Source organism: Polypterus senegalus, chromosome 3 (assembly GCF_016835505.1).
Source record: "Polypterus senegalus isolate Bchr_013 chromosome 3, ASM1683550v1, whole genome shotgun sequence".
Lineage (NCBI taxonomy): Eukaryota > Metazoa > Chordata > Cladistia > Polypteriformes > Polypteridae > Polypterus > Polypterus senegalus.
The window spans coordinates 233,867,113-233,883,709 of NC_053156.1; the positions used below are offsets into that span (position 1 = coordinate 233,867,113).

A 16,597-nucleotide genomic window follows, 5' to 3' on the forward strand; every position below is an offset into this window, starting at 1 on the left:
GGCTCAGTTGACATCACCAGGGAACACTGTGCTTACAGTGGTTACAGGCAGTACCCAAGCAGAGAAGGTCTTCTATTGCTCATAGTGTATAAAACAGAGCTGCTTTTGTGAGCCTTTGTAATCCAGATATTACAGGTTCACAGCTTACCATAGTGCAAAATGGGATAACTGGGATGGATTGTGGTATAAATCCATGACAAAACAGATGCCATTGAAATACATTGAAAATGGAGAAGAATGAACAGATGCATATTCAATCCTGTGTACTTACAAAATCTTGGTCATGGTTATTGGCAAAGAAGAGCTGAAGGCGTGAAGGCCAGTCATCTCTGCGCTTCAGTAGCCCATAGATGCCCTTATGGCCACACATGTAGCAGTTCCAGGGATCTTCTTTTATAGCGGCCTGAGCTGCACCTGGTCCCACCAAAAGATCTACACACTCTACACAAAAGCACCTAATAAAAAAAGAAAAGAAATAAATAAAAACACTGACATCAAAGAATGTCTTTACACAGGGTTAAACAAACCACCTTCACTCTGGAGCACACTTTTGAATCAAAGAGCCGCCTCTTTGCAATCATTTATAGGTCAAGAGTCCTGTCATTGGGCTTCCTGTTTGTGGACTGGTTTACTTTTCTTGATGTATGTACTTAACAATATTTTTGCAAAAAATACATGTGTTTTGCACTTTGTGAGCATACGACTGGATGACTTGGCATGTGGATTATGTTACGCAAGCAATGTGATATGTTTTCATGGACGTTTTTATATTGTTTGCTGTTGCCTAGTATTGTTCACCATTGGTTCCCATTCTACCAGAATCTCTGTTCTCTAAGAAAAACATGACATTAAAAATTTGTCTTGGCCATCACTAAAATCTACATGGGGTAAGCAACACATAAAAAAATTAGTTGAATATTCCTTTAAAATTGTGGAAAATCTGAAAAGGAGGAAAAGGTTTGGAAAATGAAAGCATCAGGTGTGACATTTAAATTAAATTGACTTATTTGTTAATTATTATTGAAATAAAATAATTCTTAACAAAAATATTTTTACTTTTTGTAGCAACCGGACTTATGCAAGGGCTAACCTGAGCTGCAGGGGTCCTGAAATTAATTAAAAATATATAAATAGGAATTTCATATTTGGTTTTTGCATAAATATTCCTGCCATTAGTCTTTAACCCTTGCAGCTTTTAACTCTAAAACAGAAAGTAATCCTTTATGAGCCGTCCACATACTAAATATTCATCTAGTGAAACAGTGACTGGTGAAGGAGGACGGGTGACAGAACAAGCTGAATACAGGTGTGTAAAGTGTGTGACGAAGAAAGCGGTTTACTGTGTGAGAATAATGATAGTTCTTTGGGAGCAGATAGTGGCAGCATGATAAATTCTCGTCCAAGTGTTAGTAAAGCGTACCAAGGTGATGATTTTGTTTTGAATGTGCTCGGTAACTTTCATAGCTGTCATTCACTGCATCTCTGAGGCTCTACAGAGAAGTATTATATTTAGATAATCCCTTACAGAATTTCAGTCCATTCATAAATGACGCCATGTTAGCTGTAATTCTGACTGTGCCCAAGATACAGTATGTACACAGCAATTAATTCAGAAGCACACAATAAACTAAATTCCAGGAAGCATGAGTTGGATGTTCGTTATGATGAGCTGCCACATTTCTTTGCGCAACTTGTATATTAAGATGTAATTCAAATGCCTGAAATCAGATTGTGCTGGTCAACAAAATCTTTACTGTATGGGCATAAAAATCACAAGTAAGTAACGTTTCAGTTTATTTCTCAGATGTCTGCGTTTTGTTGACAATAATTCATCTGCTACTTCACCCAGGAGAAATTCTATTTGAAAATAAAACAACACTAATTGAGAGACTGTCTAGGTCAACATAAAAGGTCAGCATAGTATTGCTAAAAAATCACTTTTCCTGTAAAAAGGTAGTTTAATAACGAAGTAATACAAACCTTGAAAAATTCTTGAGTTGGCAACATCTCCTGAACTACAGGTGAAGAGAGTGACAACTGATGAAAAATTAACCTTGCTAATTTGTTTTTGTATTTATTCTGTATTTATTAATTTAACTTTTTTAGTTTTACATTCGTAGCTCAAAATACGTGCTATTGTGAAAATAATCCAGTGGCAGAATCATGTTTTCAAATATTGTCTCCCTCTTTTTTTCACTAACATTAAACTCATATCTAAACCCATTAAGTGTATAGTTCTGTCTGATTGTGACTCAAAACTATACTCCATAGTAGCTCTTTAACCATACCATAATTAGTAAAACTAAAACTGAAACTAATAGATATAAAAATAAAATAGAAATATCTTTGTGAAATTAAAACTAAAAATACACAAGGAAGGAAAACTAAACAGAATTTCCAAGTAAGATCAGAAATACTACAGATATAAAAAATTTATATAAAAAGGCAAAACTATAACAACTTTGGTTGGGACAATGACTGGGAAAGGAAGAGAGTTGACAGATTTCATGTAAATTATGACAGTGAGAGTATTGTGTGTATAGGAAAATAGATGGAAGGGGACTAAGGCAATAGAATTGGGAGGAGGCTTTAAGTTGCTGCATGGTGGAGCAAAAAAACAACATAGTAGTATCCAAAGAACTAAAAGGTAGTCTTTACAAGGAGTAATATGGTCATTAGTGTCAAGCTGAGCATTGGTGAGACTGGGCACAAATGGATGAAGAACTTAGGGTGGAACAAGAGGGAGAAAATAAAGATAAAAAATTGTAAAGTCATAAATGGAGAAACTGTTACAGTACAGCATAAAGTGGTGGTGATGGACTGGGAAACCAGAATCAATAAGAGAATAAAACCATGTCATGCAGCACCAAGTATAAAGAGGTAAAGATTAAACGAGGAACAGCTTAAAAACAGGTTTAGGGAAAACATTTTAAATTAAGTGCTGTCATTTAAGATTGTGGAGGAATGGTGGGAGAAGAATGGCAAAGTTGTATTAAGAGTAGGTGAAGAGTTGCTAAGTAGGACAACTCCAAAATCCCCCAAATAAATTGAACCCCTTTTGTTGTTACTCTCAGGAGAAATCACTCCCTGTCTATTTTTTAAGAAGTAAAAGATATTTAAAGCTTTTTAATTTTTTCTTCAAATTAGAGTACATCATTTTTAATATATTAAAAAATAATTAATTAAAAAACAGGTGTACATAAGAAAAATTAAAAGATTCACACACACAACCACACAAACTATGCATAATACATTAGTAAATCCCCAAAATGCTAAATTTTGGGCAGATAAAGAAATATTACCTTTAGTTTTACAAAATGACAGTTGAGTAACAATTTAGAACCATAGAAATTGTTGTACTTTAGAAAATTAAAATTTCTGGGGTGGTATGCCAAGACAAAAGAATGAGAACCCCATAGTCTATGTTATTATAATGTATTCCTTTGAGATAAACTGTAATCACATAAAACACACCAGCAAGAATCTTAAGCATAAAAAAAGGAAATCTACGCATATTTTACCAGTCTAAGTATCATTACACTGCCTGAGTCCTTCATGATTGTTCAAAAATACTTTTACTTGTGAGGCTATAAACAATTTAGCATCTTCTTATATTTGGGTGTATACATCCTCCTACATTCCTAATTGTTATCTTAAATCTTCTAACACTAGTTTGCTCAGCATTCTGAGAGTGAAACAAAGAAATAGTGAGTTGATATTTAGTTTTTATGCACCAAATATCTAGAATACTTTACTTACATAGACCAGTATAGTTGAACACTTAAGGAACTACTAAAAACATACCTCTTTAATTTGCAATTTTTGAACTCTTAAGAAATTGGTAGTATCACTAGCATTCCATTATACTGGGGGTGGAGAGGCAGAAAGTGGTTCTTTTCATAAAATGTAGTTTTATTTGCTATTTTATTGACTAGGTAGACTGTCACTAATCAATACTTTTGTAGGTTTTCTATTTTTCTTCCAAGACTCTGTTGTGGCTATGTGTCACAGCCCCATTCTGCAACAGTCTGCATTGCCTGACAAGAAGAAAGCTCCACAAGAGTATCCTGGTAATGGTGACACATTTATATACTACAGAATGCCCAGATTAGGCTAGGAAGTCTTTTGCCTTGGAACCCTTGGAGGTTTATTTTCACCAGCATTACACCAATTAGAGTTTTTATTTTTCTCTTTTCCCTTGCCATCATAGTTTTTGTTATTAGAGTGGTCATTTTGCTCATTTAAATGTTTAAATTACTATTCTCTTAGTTTTTACTTTCTTTTGAAAATTTGTTTAATCATTAAGATTGTAAAGCACCTTGCTCTACTTTCATGTATAAAAATGTGCTATATAAATAAAAGTTGTTGTTGATGTGGTTTCATACATTGGGACAATTGTGACAGTATGTTGTATGTGACATTTGTTGGAGATTATAAAATTAAGAAATTAGTTCTCCCACAGACAGCAACATAGGATAAACAGTAAATACACTACACATAATGTGAATAGAAGTCATTAAACAATAAATAGCTTGCAAAGCCTCAAGACAATGGTGATAAATACTATATCTAACATGGTTGGGTCCAATTCAGGAATTAATTCAAAAATTCCAATTCAAAACAAAAAAATGGAATTGGAACTGGAATTAAACAACTTAAATAATGGCACATGGAAAGGCACATTTCTGGGACTGACCATTATTGCATGCCAAAGATGAGGAAGAGGAATATAACTGCCAGACATGTTCATTGATATTACTTAATAATTGTATAAAGTCTTCTTGTCCCATGCATAATTGTATACATGCAACAACATAAACAGAAGCAATTTTTGTTTTAAATTGGTAAATAACCAAACTTGCACATTTATTAGCAATGGATAAAATCCTAGTATATGATTCTTCTGTAGAAGTACACCCAGTACAAGTACTCACCTGAAATTCCAGATTTCTCATTCCATTTCCAGTTTAATAGGGATTCCAAATCTGCAGTATGTGTTACTATTGCAATCCAGAGTTCATACACAGATCAGATTCCTCAAAACAGTCCATGATCATGCACAAAAGCAATCCAATGAAACTCGCAGAAAATCTCCAATCTCATACCTTCAACATGGGCCCTAATTAGCTTTCATTTATACTCATAGGTTATGAAACTTCACCTGGCATGGAGTTCTGGGAAACATTGTTTTATTCTAATTTAAGAAAATATTGTTAGGGACATTAATGTGCAGAGTAATACATGTAAATGAGATAATTTCATGTTTTACTTTTTATTTATAGCAGTGATTTGTGAAATTAACATGCATAATATATACAACATATATTACTCTTATATTTCTTTTACATGTTTGTGATGTATGTGATTCACAATATTTAATGTACTGTAGACTATTTAGCAAATGAAGTGAAATTATCTTAGAAAGTGCAATTTTGTGGAATTTATTTGAATTCAGTTCTATTTCCGGACATTCCAATTCAATTCCAATTGTAGGAAGTGAACTGAAATTTATATTGCACTAGCAAAATACCCGCGTTTCACAGCAGAGAAGTAGTGTGTTAAAGAAGTTATGAAAAAGAAAAGGAAACATTTTAAAAACAATGTAACATGATTGTCAATGTAATTATTTTGTCACTGTTATGAGTGTTGCTGTCACCAAGGATTTGATTATCATTATTTCTTTCAATCAGGTTCGTATTTGGAGGATGTGTTGTGTTCAAGTTACATTCTGTGTTTGTCAACCATTGTAAAGATAACAGGTTTCATTCATCGAAGTGTTCACTACCCATATTGCTACTCATGAATCTAAGATGTTTAACAGGCATTCCTAGTATTAACTTGTGGATTTGCCTGAGAGTATTTAGCGACAGCGTCTCTATGAACTTGTGGATTTGCCTGCGAGTATTTAGCGACAGCGTCTCTATGAACTTGTGGAATTGACTGCGAGTATTTAGCGGCAGCGTCTCTATTAAGTTGTGGATTTGCCTGCGAGTATTTAGCAAAAGCATGTCAATTAACTTGTGGATTTTTCTGCGAGTATTTGAAGGCAGCATCACAAAGTTGTTTCCGTCTAGCTGCATCAGAAAGTGTACCACGACATCTGTCACGCCTCATTTTTACTGTTTTGTCACAGATTGGATTGCTGCTGTCATAATTGGTTTGAGTTTCATGGTTTGTTTCAATTACGACAGTATTTGCAGGACTTGTTGTGTTGAAGTGACATTCGGCATCTGTCAAGCATTATAAGCATACAACTGGTTTCATTGATAACTTCGCATCCAGCTTTTGAGAGTTTAAACATTCATAAACATCAAAGAGTCCACTACTGAAATTGTCACCTGTGAATCTAAGATGTTTAAGAGGCATTGGCGGTTGTCCAAAGGTGTAAAATATTTGGCCATTTCGGTACACTTGAAAGTGACAACTGAACAATTCAGCAGCAGCCATCAACTCACATGCAGAACCATAGGTGAAGGGCTTAAGCATTTCACTCTTATAGTACTCCTGTGTAGTATAATTATCTCCTGTACCGTCATCAATCCACACCTTGAACCTGTCCCAGTCATTCAATACATAAGACACAATGTTCCTCCGGATATCAAGAGCGAACCTGACATGGCCATGCAATATGAAAACAGAGAATGGAAAAGGCAGGCGCCATCTCCGGGCATGGAAACCACTCGGTAAGTGACAGTTCTTTAATAGATGGTGATCACCTCTATAGACATGTTAATGGGGGTACGGTTTGAGCGATAAAGGAAATGGGCACCTGAACAATGTAAAGTAAGTCTAAAATACCTACACAATAACTATAATCGTAATAAATGAACAATAAAACAGCGGAGAAGCCTTGGAATAAATAAAAAGGCTGCAGTTATCAGCAGGGAGACGTGAATCCCGTGGCGAAGCAAGGAAAGGAATGAAGAGACCAGAGCGACGGACGGCCTTATATAGGCAGGCAGCCAACAACGTGGGAGGCGTTGGGATGGGGGACCCAACACCGCCTAACACAGTGATCGAGCTGCAGGCTATGGACATATATATGTACGTAAGTAGGATTCAGTTAGCGTTGGGAACCCGTGTACCAAATTTCTTGAAGATGGGCCCATAAGTAACAAAGACCATTGGAAAGTTTAATATGGTGGCCGACAGTGGCGTCATACCACTGAAATAAGTACATACATTGGTTTTGGTTAGCACAGGGAAGCCGCCTACCAAATTTCATGAAGATGGGGCCATAAATAAGAAATTTCAACATGTCGTTGTCGACTGTTATGACCATTACACGTACGATTTCAAAATGAAACCTGCTTAACTTTTGTAAGTAACCTGTAAGGAATGAGCCTGCCAAATTTCAGCCTTCTACCTACACAGGAAGAGAATTAGTGATGAGTGAGTGAGTGAGTGAGTGAGTGAGTGAGTGAGTGAATGGGTGAGTGAGTGAGTGGGTGAGTGAGTGAGTGAGTGAGTGAGTGAGTGAGTGAGTGAGTGAGTCAGTCAGTCAGTCAGTCAGTCAGTCAGTCAGTCAGTCAGTGAGGGCTTTGCCTTTTATTAGTATAGATTCTCAATTAATTTAATTAATGGTCCCCAAGCCTAGTATCTAATATACGTAAAGATAAAGCTAAATCAATAAAACACAAATAAGTTTTTCTTTTTCTTTTCTACTTTAGCTATGTAACCAGCATTAAAATCTGAAGTGGTCAGAGCATATATTACTATTGTAAAATGGCCTGTATATAATTCAGCTTGCTTAATTTAAGTTAATTGCTTAATAAAATATTCTTCAAGATAACCTACAACCTCTTATTCTGCCTTCTGTGACAATATTACAAATTATTTGTTTTGAAACCGTCTTCATTTTAAATAAAGTGGTGCACAGAAAACATCTCTTTGTATCACAAACAAGTACCACCCAATTACAGCGAGATTTCAATGTCCTAATGAGACACTTAAACTACCTATTAATAAAAAGCTTACATAACTTTATAAACACAATTGTTTTTTTGTTTTTTTTTGTTTTCAGCATCTACCACTTATTTTTTTATGACATTTAATTGAAGTTACATGCCTGTAGCTAAGGGAATATCCCAAATACCCACTCCCTCCACTCCTCCCAAGGGTGCCTGGAGACTACAGTTAGGGCTCTGAGAATTACTCAAACTTAGGACAACAGGCTCTATCTGGGAACATTTTACTTCAATTAGTTTTAATTTAAAAATGTGTTGAACATAGTTAAAGAACTTTGAAAATCTCTGTAGTCAGGGGACCAAGGCTCATGTCTGGTGGATAATCTGGTCATACTTGCAAAGTTGTCATACAGCTAAAGAGACTGTAGCACATAATCTGAGTCAGGCTGGTTAAAAAAATCTATTACATTTAGCAAGCATTACAATCATTAAGACATCTTACCGGCAGCAGTTGTTGTTTCCACACATTAGCACCTCCCGTCCACCACAGCAAATGGTGCAGTAGGACTGGTAACCATCATCATCATATTGGTATGCACATTCCAGGAAACAGTTCTGTTCAAGATCCAAAAACAAACACATACATTATTAAATAAAGAAATTTCTGGTATCTGTTATTTGTTTATGAGTTTTTTTTATACTTATTAAGAGCATTTGTAAATAAATTTACTCCCTACTTACCCGGTACACACAACAATACATTTAAAAAGAAATTGAAATAGCATAATCAGAAACAAAATACAAATGTATAATGCCACTATTTCTTTTATAAATTACTATGTATTTGTATTAATATAAAACGAAAATTTGGAATACTAACAGGATGTCTAATTTTTCTGCGGTGGGTTGGCACCCTGCCCGGGATTGGTTCCTGCCTTGTGCCCTGTGTTGGCTCGGATTGGCTTCAGCAGACCCCAGTGACCCTGTGTTCGGATTCAGCGGGTTGGAAAATGGATGGATGGATGTCTAATTTTTAACATCCTTATTGGTATACTCAAACAATCTGCAGTCAAGTACTACTTCACCCTTCATTATCATCACTACACTAGTGAGGTTTGCAGTGACAGAAATGAGGTCGCTGCTTCAGCTGACAAGTCATTCTCTTCCTCTGCTTATGAAGCAGACCATCATGTACTTGAACTATTTCAATTGGGGCAGCTTTTCTAGGGGAGGACCATAACCTAAAATTTTCAATTCTCAAACCAACGCAAATCATTTAAGTGCATACTGGAGATCACAGACTGATGAGCCCAAAGAACAACATAAACCACAAACCGTTGGGGTTCCAAAACAAAATACTCTGCCAGCCACAGCTGTGTCTTTATATCCTCAACCTCCCTGAGACCCATGCATCATATTGTCACAAATGCCTCTGACATATAACTGTGTGGTTTTATTTCTTCTTCTTTATTCATATGTTTTCCTACTTCTATGTGAAGTTGATGTGTTTAACCCACCTTCTTCATACAAGTCAGCCTCGACTTCCTCCAGTCATAACTTTGTCAAGTCTTCCTTTACTCTATCCATACACCTCTGCTTCAGCCTCCCCTGTTTTCCCTTGCCCTGTACTTCCATTACCATCACTTGTACACATAATCAAAGTTTATCCATCTGGAAGTCATCCTGATTGGCACATATATACTGTAGCGTATATATACACATTATGTGTTTTAAATATATATATGTATGGGTGTAAATCAAAACAATATGGGCAATATGAAAATTATGAGGTTACAACAATGGATAGAGGCTGATGCAATACAACACTCTTGCAATGGCTAATGGGTAGTTCGAGCATGCATAGTGCAGTATTCTGCTGTCAATCTAGTTGAAGTCAAGGTCAAATTAACACGGACACTCCACTGCAAGGCTGCACCATTTCTGAACATAGGCCATAGTGAGATTTCTTTGGGAAGAGGGATTGAAACATGCTAAACTTCACCTGAGTTACCAATCAGCTAATTTTGGTTGTGAGTGGAACTTGGGCTGTTTAGTAAATCCCCCATCCATAGTGACTAATACCTTCCATTGATACAGTATGTATTTTTTGTGCTATTAAAATCATGAAGTACTAAAATTATAATATGCTACATTCTGGATACATTCTGAAGATTATAGTCTGATCACTGAGGTCCTAATTAGCTTTTAATGGACGGGTTCAATAATAAATAGATGGAGTAAAGAGTGTATGGAAAATTAGGAAAGCATGTACAATACTGCTGAAATTAATGCCAGATTTTAGTTTATATTAAGAAAATTCCAGATCACAGAGATTGTTAGTAGCAAACAAAACATAGAGTTTACAAATGTACAGAATTCCCTATAACAGGAAACCTCAAATATTCTTAGGTTTGTAAAACTATTGTATGTAATAAACACTTGTTTGGTGCTACAGATGAAAACTTTATGAATAAAACTTCACTTCTGCTATGTAAATCTTTGCTGCAAATAATGAAAACCATCTACACTGCTTTACAAATAACCATATAAACAAAGCCAACGTGTGTACATCAAAAATATTGTTGATTTATGCCTTTTAGTCAGACTTTGTTTTTTGTGAATGAAATTAATCCACTATGCTAAACTGTATTGTTAAAAATATACTTTGAAAAATGCAGCTGATCAGGGAAATGCTTTAAATAGATTTCTGAAAAAGTGTCTTGCTAGATTAGGAAGGTTTTTTTTCAAAAGCTTACACTTATTTTCAGACTGCTTAATTGCAAATTATAAAGTGAGAGCGAAAACCACATTTAAATATGCCTGTAGTATTTTCCTCAGAAGAACAGATAAAAATAGAAGGCAATTATGTTTCCTGTTGAGACAAAGATAAGCAGGCACAACATACATTCTGCTAAAAAAAGAAAACACAAATAGAACTGATGCTCATTAAGCTATTTCTAAATTCAGAGAAGAGCTGAATCACCTACTGAGTGTTATGCTTCATGAACCAAGCAATGCACACTTCAAGATGAGCATCCAGTTCTGATTATCTTTTTCCCTGGGACCTAACTTACATGGTGTCAAACAACGGATCCCTTTCAATACTGAGAATACTGGATCAATACTCAGAGATGACCTGAAGGACAGCAATGAATTTATGTATATTTGGTGGCTATTCCTCACACAATCCTGGCTATTAATTCTTTCAAGGGCTTTCCAAGAATCTTAAGTACAGTATTGTTAAACTCAAACAAGAAAAGGGAATTAGGTGCAGAAGACAACAATCAATGTCGTACAATCCCCAATACTGTTTACATTTTATTTTCACACTGTGAGGCATATAGAGATTAGATGCTATGTGACACAGCACTTCCATTAACAGTAGGAAGGGAAAAAAGCATAGTGTGACATGGTCTTAAAATTTAAAATTTGAGATAAATTAGGAAGGTTTAAAGACAAACCACTGCTAGTGTTTCTTTAATTTGAGTTGACGTTGTGGACTTTTTGAGAATAAGTAAACTAAAACAATTTTAGTTGCTGAAACTATGTAAATACCAAAGAAGATTTAAAAAATGTTGATGGATGTACATTGTTTATTTTAGGTATCTAATTAAAACGTAAAAGACCGGATTAACATCTCATTAATTTTGAAGTTTGAATCTTCCAGTACAAGGTCAAAGGTGACAATACCCTACAGTGGGATGCAAAAGTTTGGGCAACCTTGTTAATAGTCATTATTTTCCTGTATAAATCGTTGGTTGTTACGATAAAAATGTCAGTTAAATATATCATATAGGAGACACACTTCTGTACACTTTCTGTAAATCCAATAAACTTCATTTCACTTCCCAAATATCACTTTGTGTGTCTCCTATATGATATATTTAACTGACATTTTTTATCGTAACAATCAACGATTTATACAGGAAAATAATGACTATTAACAAGGTCGCCCAAACTTTTGCATTCCACTGTATTTGCCAGTCCTGGTTTCAAGGGAAGTAGTACCGTTTAGTGGGTTGCCAGGCTCAGTCACGTTCCTGTCCTTAATTACTATTATGTATACATTTAAAGTAGCCTGTCCAAATTTGGGAAATGAGTGAAAGAGTGAAAATCTCAGAGAACACTCACAGAGGACCAGGATTTGAATCCAGGACACTGTGGCGATCATAACCCATGTGCTACTAAGCTATAAGAGCTTGGATTATATTACATTACATTAAAATACATTAAAAATGAGGCAAGAAAACATTTTAATTGTCTTGCCACTCAGTTGTCAGTCAGAATTACATTATAAAATGATCAATACCTTCTGAGGCTTTTTCAAAAAAAAATAATGTGCTGTTTGGAATGAAGGGGACAAAATTGGCTACATTTTGGAGGCTTACTCAATTTTGTCATCAGTGGTAGAAGGGAGAGAAAATTCTTGAATCCATATATTCTCACTCTTACTGCATCACTCTGCATTACTAAATCTGAGCCACTTTCTGTCCTTAAACAGTAGGCACTAAATGACAGAAAAATGTATTTTTATTGCAAAATAAAAGAAGTGCAACCTGATTTAAAGTGTAACTAAGCCTCCATGTCAAAACTTGAATCTAAAAAATACAGTATATCAATATATTTAAACATTTATCAGATGTATTGACATCCACCAACTAATACTTTCAGGTAAAAAAAAAAATAATCACTTACTCAATATACGTTTTTAGAAAGGTTTATAATTCCAGTAAATTGTATCATACCTTACAGTTTTGGCACATGCCTCCCAGGAAGAGCGGATGTTCAAGAGAAACATTCAAACTTCCACAAGAAATACAGATATCTGTAAGAAAAAGAAAAAAGCTAAATAATTCTAAATAATTTTGTAATATTAACACACATTAATGTCATCTGGCATTTAGATCTTTTAATCAGCTATTCATTCATTTGAAAAGTGGTTAATGAAAGTCATAATTATCCTAATAATACAACAAAAAAGAAAACATATGCACTTAACAATTTTGACTATAAGAAGGATTCTTCTTCCTAGTCCTGGACAATCACGGGGAGTGTTGGCTTTCATTCTAGCCAATGTGTGTTTTGAAACTGACTTCTATTTCAAACACATTTGCATCTGTTTCTCTATTTATTTCTTTATTGTGCTAATCTAAACAATTCAGACAGGACTGATTTAATTTACAGAAGCTAAGCATTTCATTTTACCTTCATTTTGCACTGTTATTTTTTTGCTTATTTTTAGCCATTGCTTACTTAAGATCAAATATAAATGACATTTCACAATGTCAGTATTGGATGCATTTTCTGCTGCAGTCAGACAGACATGTCTCCACAATTTTGTTTTACTGTTGAGTTTACTCATTTAATGATATTCTGATTTAACCCTTTACAAAGTATACACCAAAGAGAAATAGTACTTTCAGTGTTATCTCCAACTGTTTGACCAATAACAAGCAAAGACCTAAATAACAACAGTATTTTAAAAGAAATAAGTCAACAAAAAAAGTAGTCATACTTATTAAAATGCTAAAACGAAGGTAATATGATGCAGATGTTTGGATTAATATGATTATGGTATAAACAGTGTAATTAAAACATGTTGCAGTTGAAATAGAAGGAATGGCTTGGAAAGAAAAGACAGCACCACTGTGGCTCCCCACCTCCAGGACTGATCATCCCTTATCTGAACAGATGCTTTGAATATTGTATATTATTCTTGGATGACCAATATTTCAAGAGCAGTGTGAAAATATTGTGTCCTACTGCATATATCTATTGTGAAATTAAACCCCACTGAGAAAGGAAACTTAGTTTCAGAACATACCAAGTAAGGAGCTGACACATTAAAAAAAGGAATCTCCCCAGTTTGCTTCTGCATGACTTTAACATGCTAACTTCACTATAGTATCCTGCAACAGAAATCTACTCTTACACTTCCAGTTTGGTTTCATCTAGCTTGCCAATTCTCTGAAGCCAACAATATGAAAAAAATGCACAATTCTCTCCTGTGTTTTGCCCAACATAACTTGCCTTTTAAGAACATGTTTTAATTTTGTGCTTAAAATTTCATTTATTTATAATCAGAAATTTAAAAAAGTTGTTAAAACACAAAGTAAACTCAATATTGTAAGAATATGCTTCAAAGCTAAATATTACTTTCCTTATTTTTTTATCATTGTTTCTACACATACCTTTTTATGAATAGCAACATCAATTATTTTAAACCAAGCTGTTTGTTTGTCTGTCTTTGCCTAATTAAACATGTCCAATGTTTTCAACACCAAAAACAATGTATTATAAATGAGGATCTCTTTTTAAATATTGTAAAGCTTAAAGTTCAGTTTTGCAAGAGTTACTGTTTGGGCTTATGCTCTTAAAATGTTTAGTTCAATTTATATGAATAATAATTTTGAAAAGTTTGTTAAATTTAGGTTACATGACGAATGAAGTTTAATGTAAATTAAGGGAATTTTTTCACACACAAACAGAAAAATATCAGGTAAAATTACATGAAGGTTTTCTGGTTTGATGTAAAGTTTAACAAGAACATGTTTATGTATAAGGCCCATATACAAAAGTGATTAAAAGGCAAAAATTATGTTGAGTCATGCAGTATTCCTTGTGAAGTTCAAGTCAAGGTCTCCATCTCACAAGAAAGGAATAACAACACAAGAGGAAGTCTAGGCAATGAGCTATGAGCTATGATGACCACAACTTGAATCTTCTTGGTCTTAGAAAACAGAGATAAAAAATTCTAAAATTACTTAAAATTATGAAGAATTAATGCTGTATTTCCAGAAGAAAATGGGTTCTTTCAAAACAAAGTGAAAACACTGCTAAATGCTGGTGAAATTCAATTTTATACAACTTTTAGTAAGTTGAGGGCAAAAATGGAATTTGTACAATCATTATTCTTGAAATTGCTGTGAAGAAGCCACCATTAAATAGTCAAAAACAGTCAAAGAACAGTTATTAGGATTAACTGACAACATACTTATCCTAGGCTGTAATAGTGTGTATATAAAAAGTTAAAGCTGGAGCAGTACATATGTAGTTTCACCTAATGCCAAACGTTTGTAAAAAACAGATATGATCACAACTGAAAAATACCAATTTTAATGTTTTTCTAAACATTCTCTTCTTCAAATAAAATTATTCCTTGTGACCCTGAATTAAACTAAGTAGGTTTCAACATTTATACACTATATGTTGTGGTGGACGGCCGAGACCCATGCCTGGCCGGGACACCCTTTTGATGCTCGATGCAGGGGAACAGCCATGAGATGCACACTAAGTCCCCCGGAACACTTGGTGGCAGCCCCCCTGGGTTGCATCAGGCCACAATTGTGGAATACCGGAGCTCATGCCTGTTGGGCTCTGTGGCCACTGCCAGGGGAAGCTGCACGGCTTCCTGAGCCCATGTAGGTTGTAGCACAGCCACACCCGGAAATGCAGGGTGGGATATAAAAGAAGCTGGCAGACACACTCCGGGAGCCAGAGTCGGAAGGAGGAGGACAACACTTGCCAGGAGGGGGTGGCGAAGGAAGATTTGATATTTGTTGGTGCTTTGCTTTTTGTTTTTTGTGCTTCTGGGACTGTGTTGTGTCTGTGGGTACGAGGAAGGCATAACCCACAGACAAAGAAAATAAATCTTTTTGTTTATTTTTCACGTGCCTCTATTGTTAGTATGTGTCGGGTCGGGTGCCAACTGTATATACAGTAGTGCCTTGTTACAATGTATGTACAAATTGCAAAAAATTTATTTAATCTAAGTTTCTTTGCAATGAAATAAAAGTGTTAAATATGTTAATAAAAGATGTGTTTCTCATTAATGGGAATGTTTCTTTTCTTTTTTCCTAAATGCAATGAAAGACAGTTTCAAAGACCTTAAATAAACAGAAAACACATGCTCAATATCCCTTACCTTCAATGTTCCTGCATTTCTGCCTTACTTCATATACAAGTCTCTCTAGAAATAAGAAAAAATAAGATTAGTAGTTCTAAAAAATATTTAGATTAAAAGTAGTCTATAAATATTTAAAATCAACAAGCCATTATGATGCTGTTATTAAATAATAATTCACAACACATTTGCATCTGTAAGGACCAAACTATGTCATACTTATTCTGCATTTAAAATGCACCCAAATCTGTGTGAAACACATGCTTAAAATATAAAGAAATGGTACAATAGGGTATAATCTGTGTCAATAATGCATATTCACAAAGCCTACAGCATATCTATAATATTTCTAATAACATTTTCAACAAGGGTCACACACACACACACACACATATATATATATATAACATATATATATACATATACATATATATATATATACATATACATATATATAGTATATATATATATATATATATATACACAGTGGTGTGAAAAACTATTTGCCCCCTTCCTGATTTCTTATTCTTTTGCATGTTTGTCACACAAAATGTTTCTGATCATCAAACACATTTAACCATTAGTCAAATATAACACAAGTAAACACAAAATGCAGTTTTTAAATGATGGTTTTATTACTTAGGGAGAAAAAATCCAAACCTACATGGCCCTGTGTGAAAAAGTGATTGCCCCCTGAACCTAATAACCGGTTGGGCCACCCTTAGCAGCAATAACTGCAATCAAGCGTTTGCGATAACTTGCAATGAGTCTTTTATTGCGCTCTGGA

The 16,597-nt window shown here is 34.7% G+C and overlaps 1 protein-coding gene across 8 annotated transcripts in view; it reads right to left on the reverse strand.

Moving 5' to 3' along the window:
• dnmt3ab (DNA (cytosine-5-)-methyltransferase 3 alpha b) overlaps positions 1 to 16,597 on the reverse strand; it is a 592,789-nt gene that overhangs the window by 27,119 nt on the left and 549,073 nt on the right. For all 8 annotated transcript variants that reach the window (XM_039748778.1, XM_039748775.1, XM_039748773.1 and 5 more), the window contains 4 exons: positions 15,832 to 15,876; positions 12,653 to 12,732; positions 8,410 to 8,522; positions 272 to 455 (listed from right to left, as the gene is read on the reverse strand). In XM_039748778.1, coding sequence (XP_039604712.1) covers positions 272 to 455; positions 8,410 to 8,522; positions 12,653 to 12,732; positions 15,832 to 15,876 — 422 coding nt within the window. The remainder of the gene's footprint in view (positions 1 to 271; positions 456 to 8,409; positions 8,523 to 12,652; positions 12,733 to 15,831; positions 15,877 to 16,597) is intronic.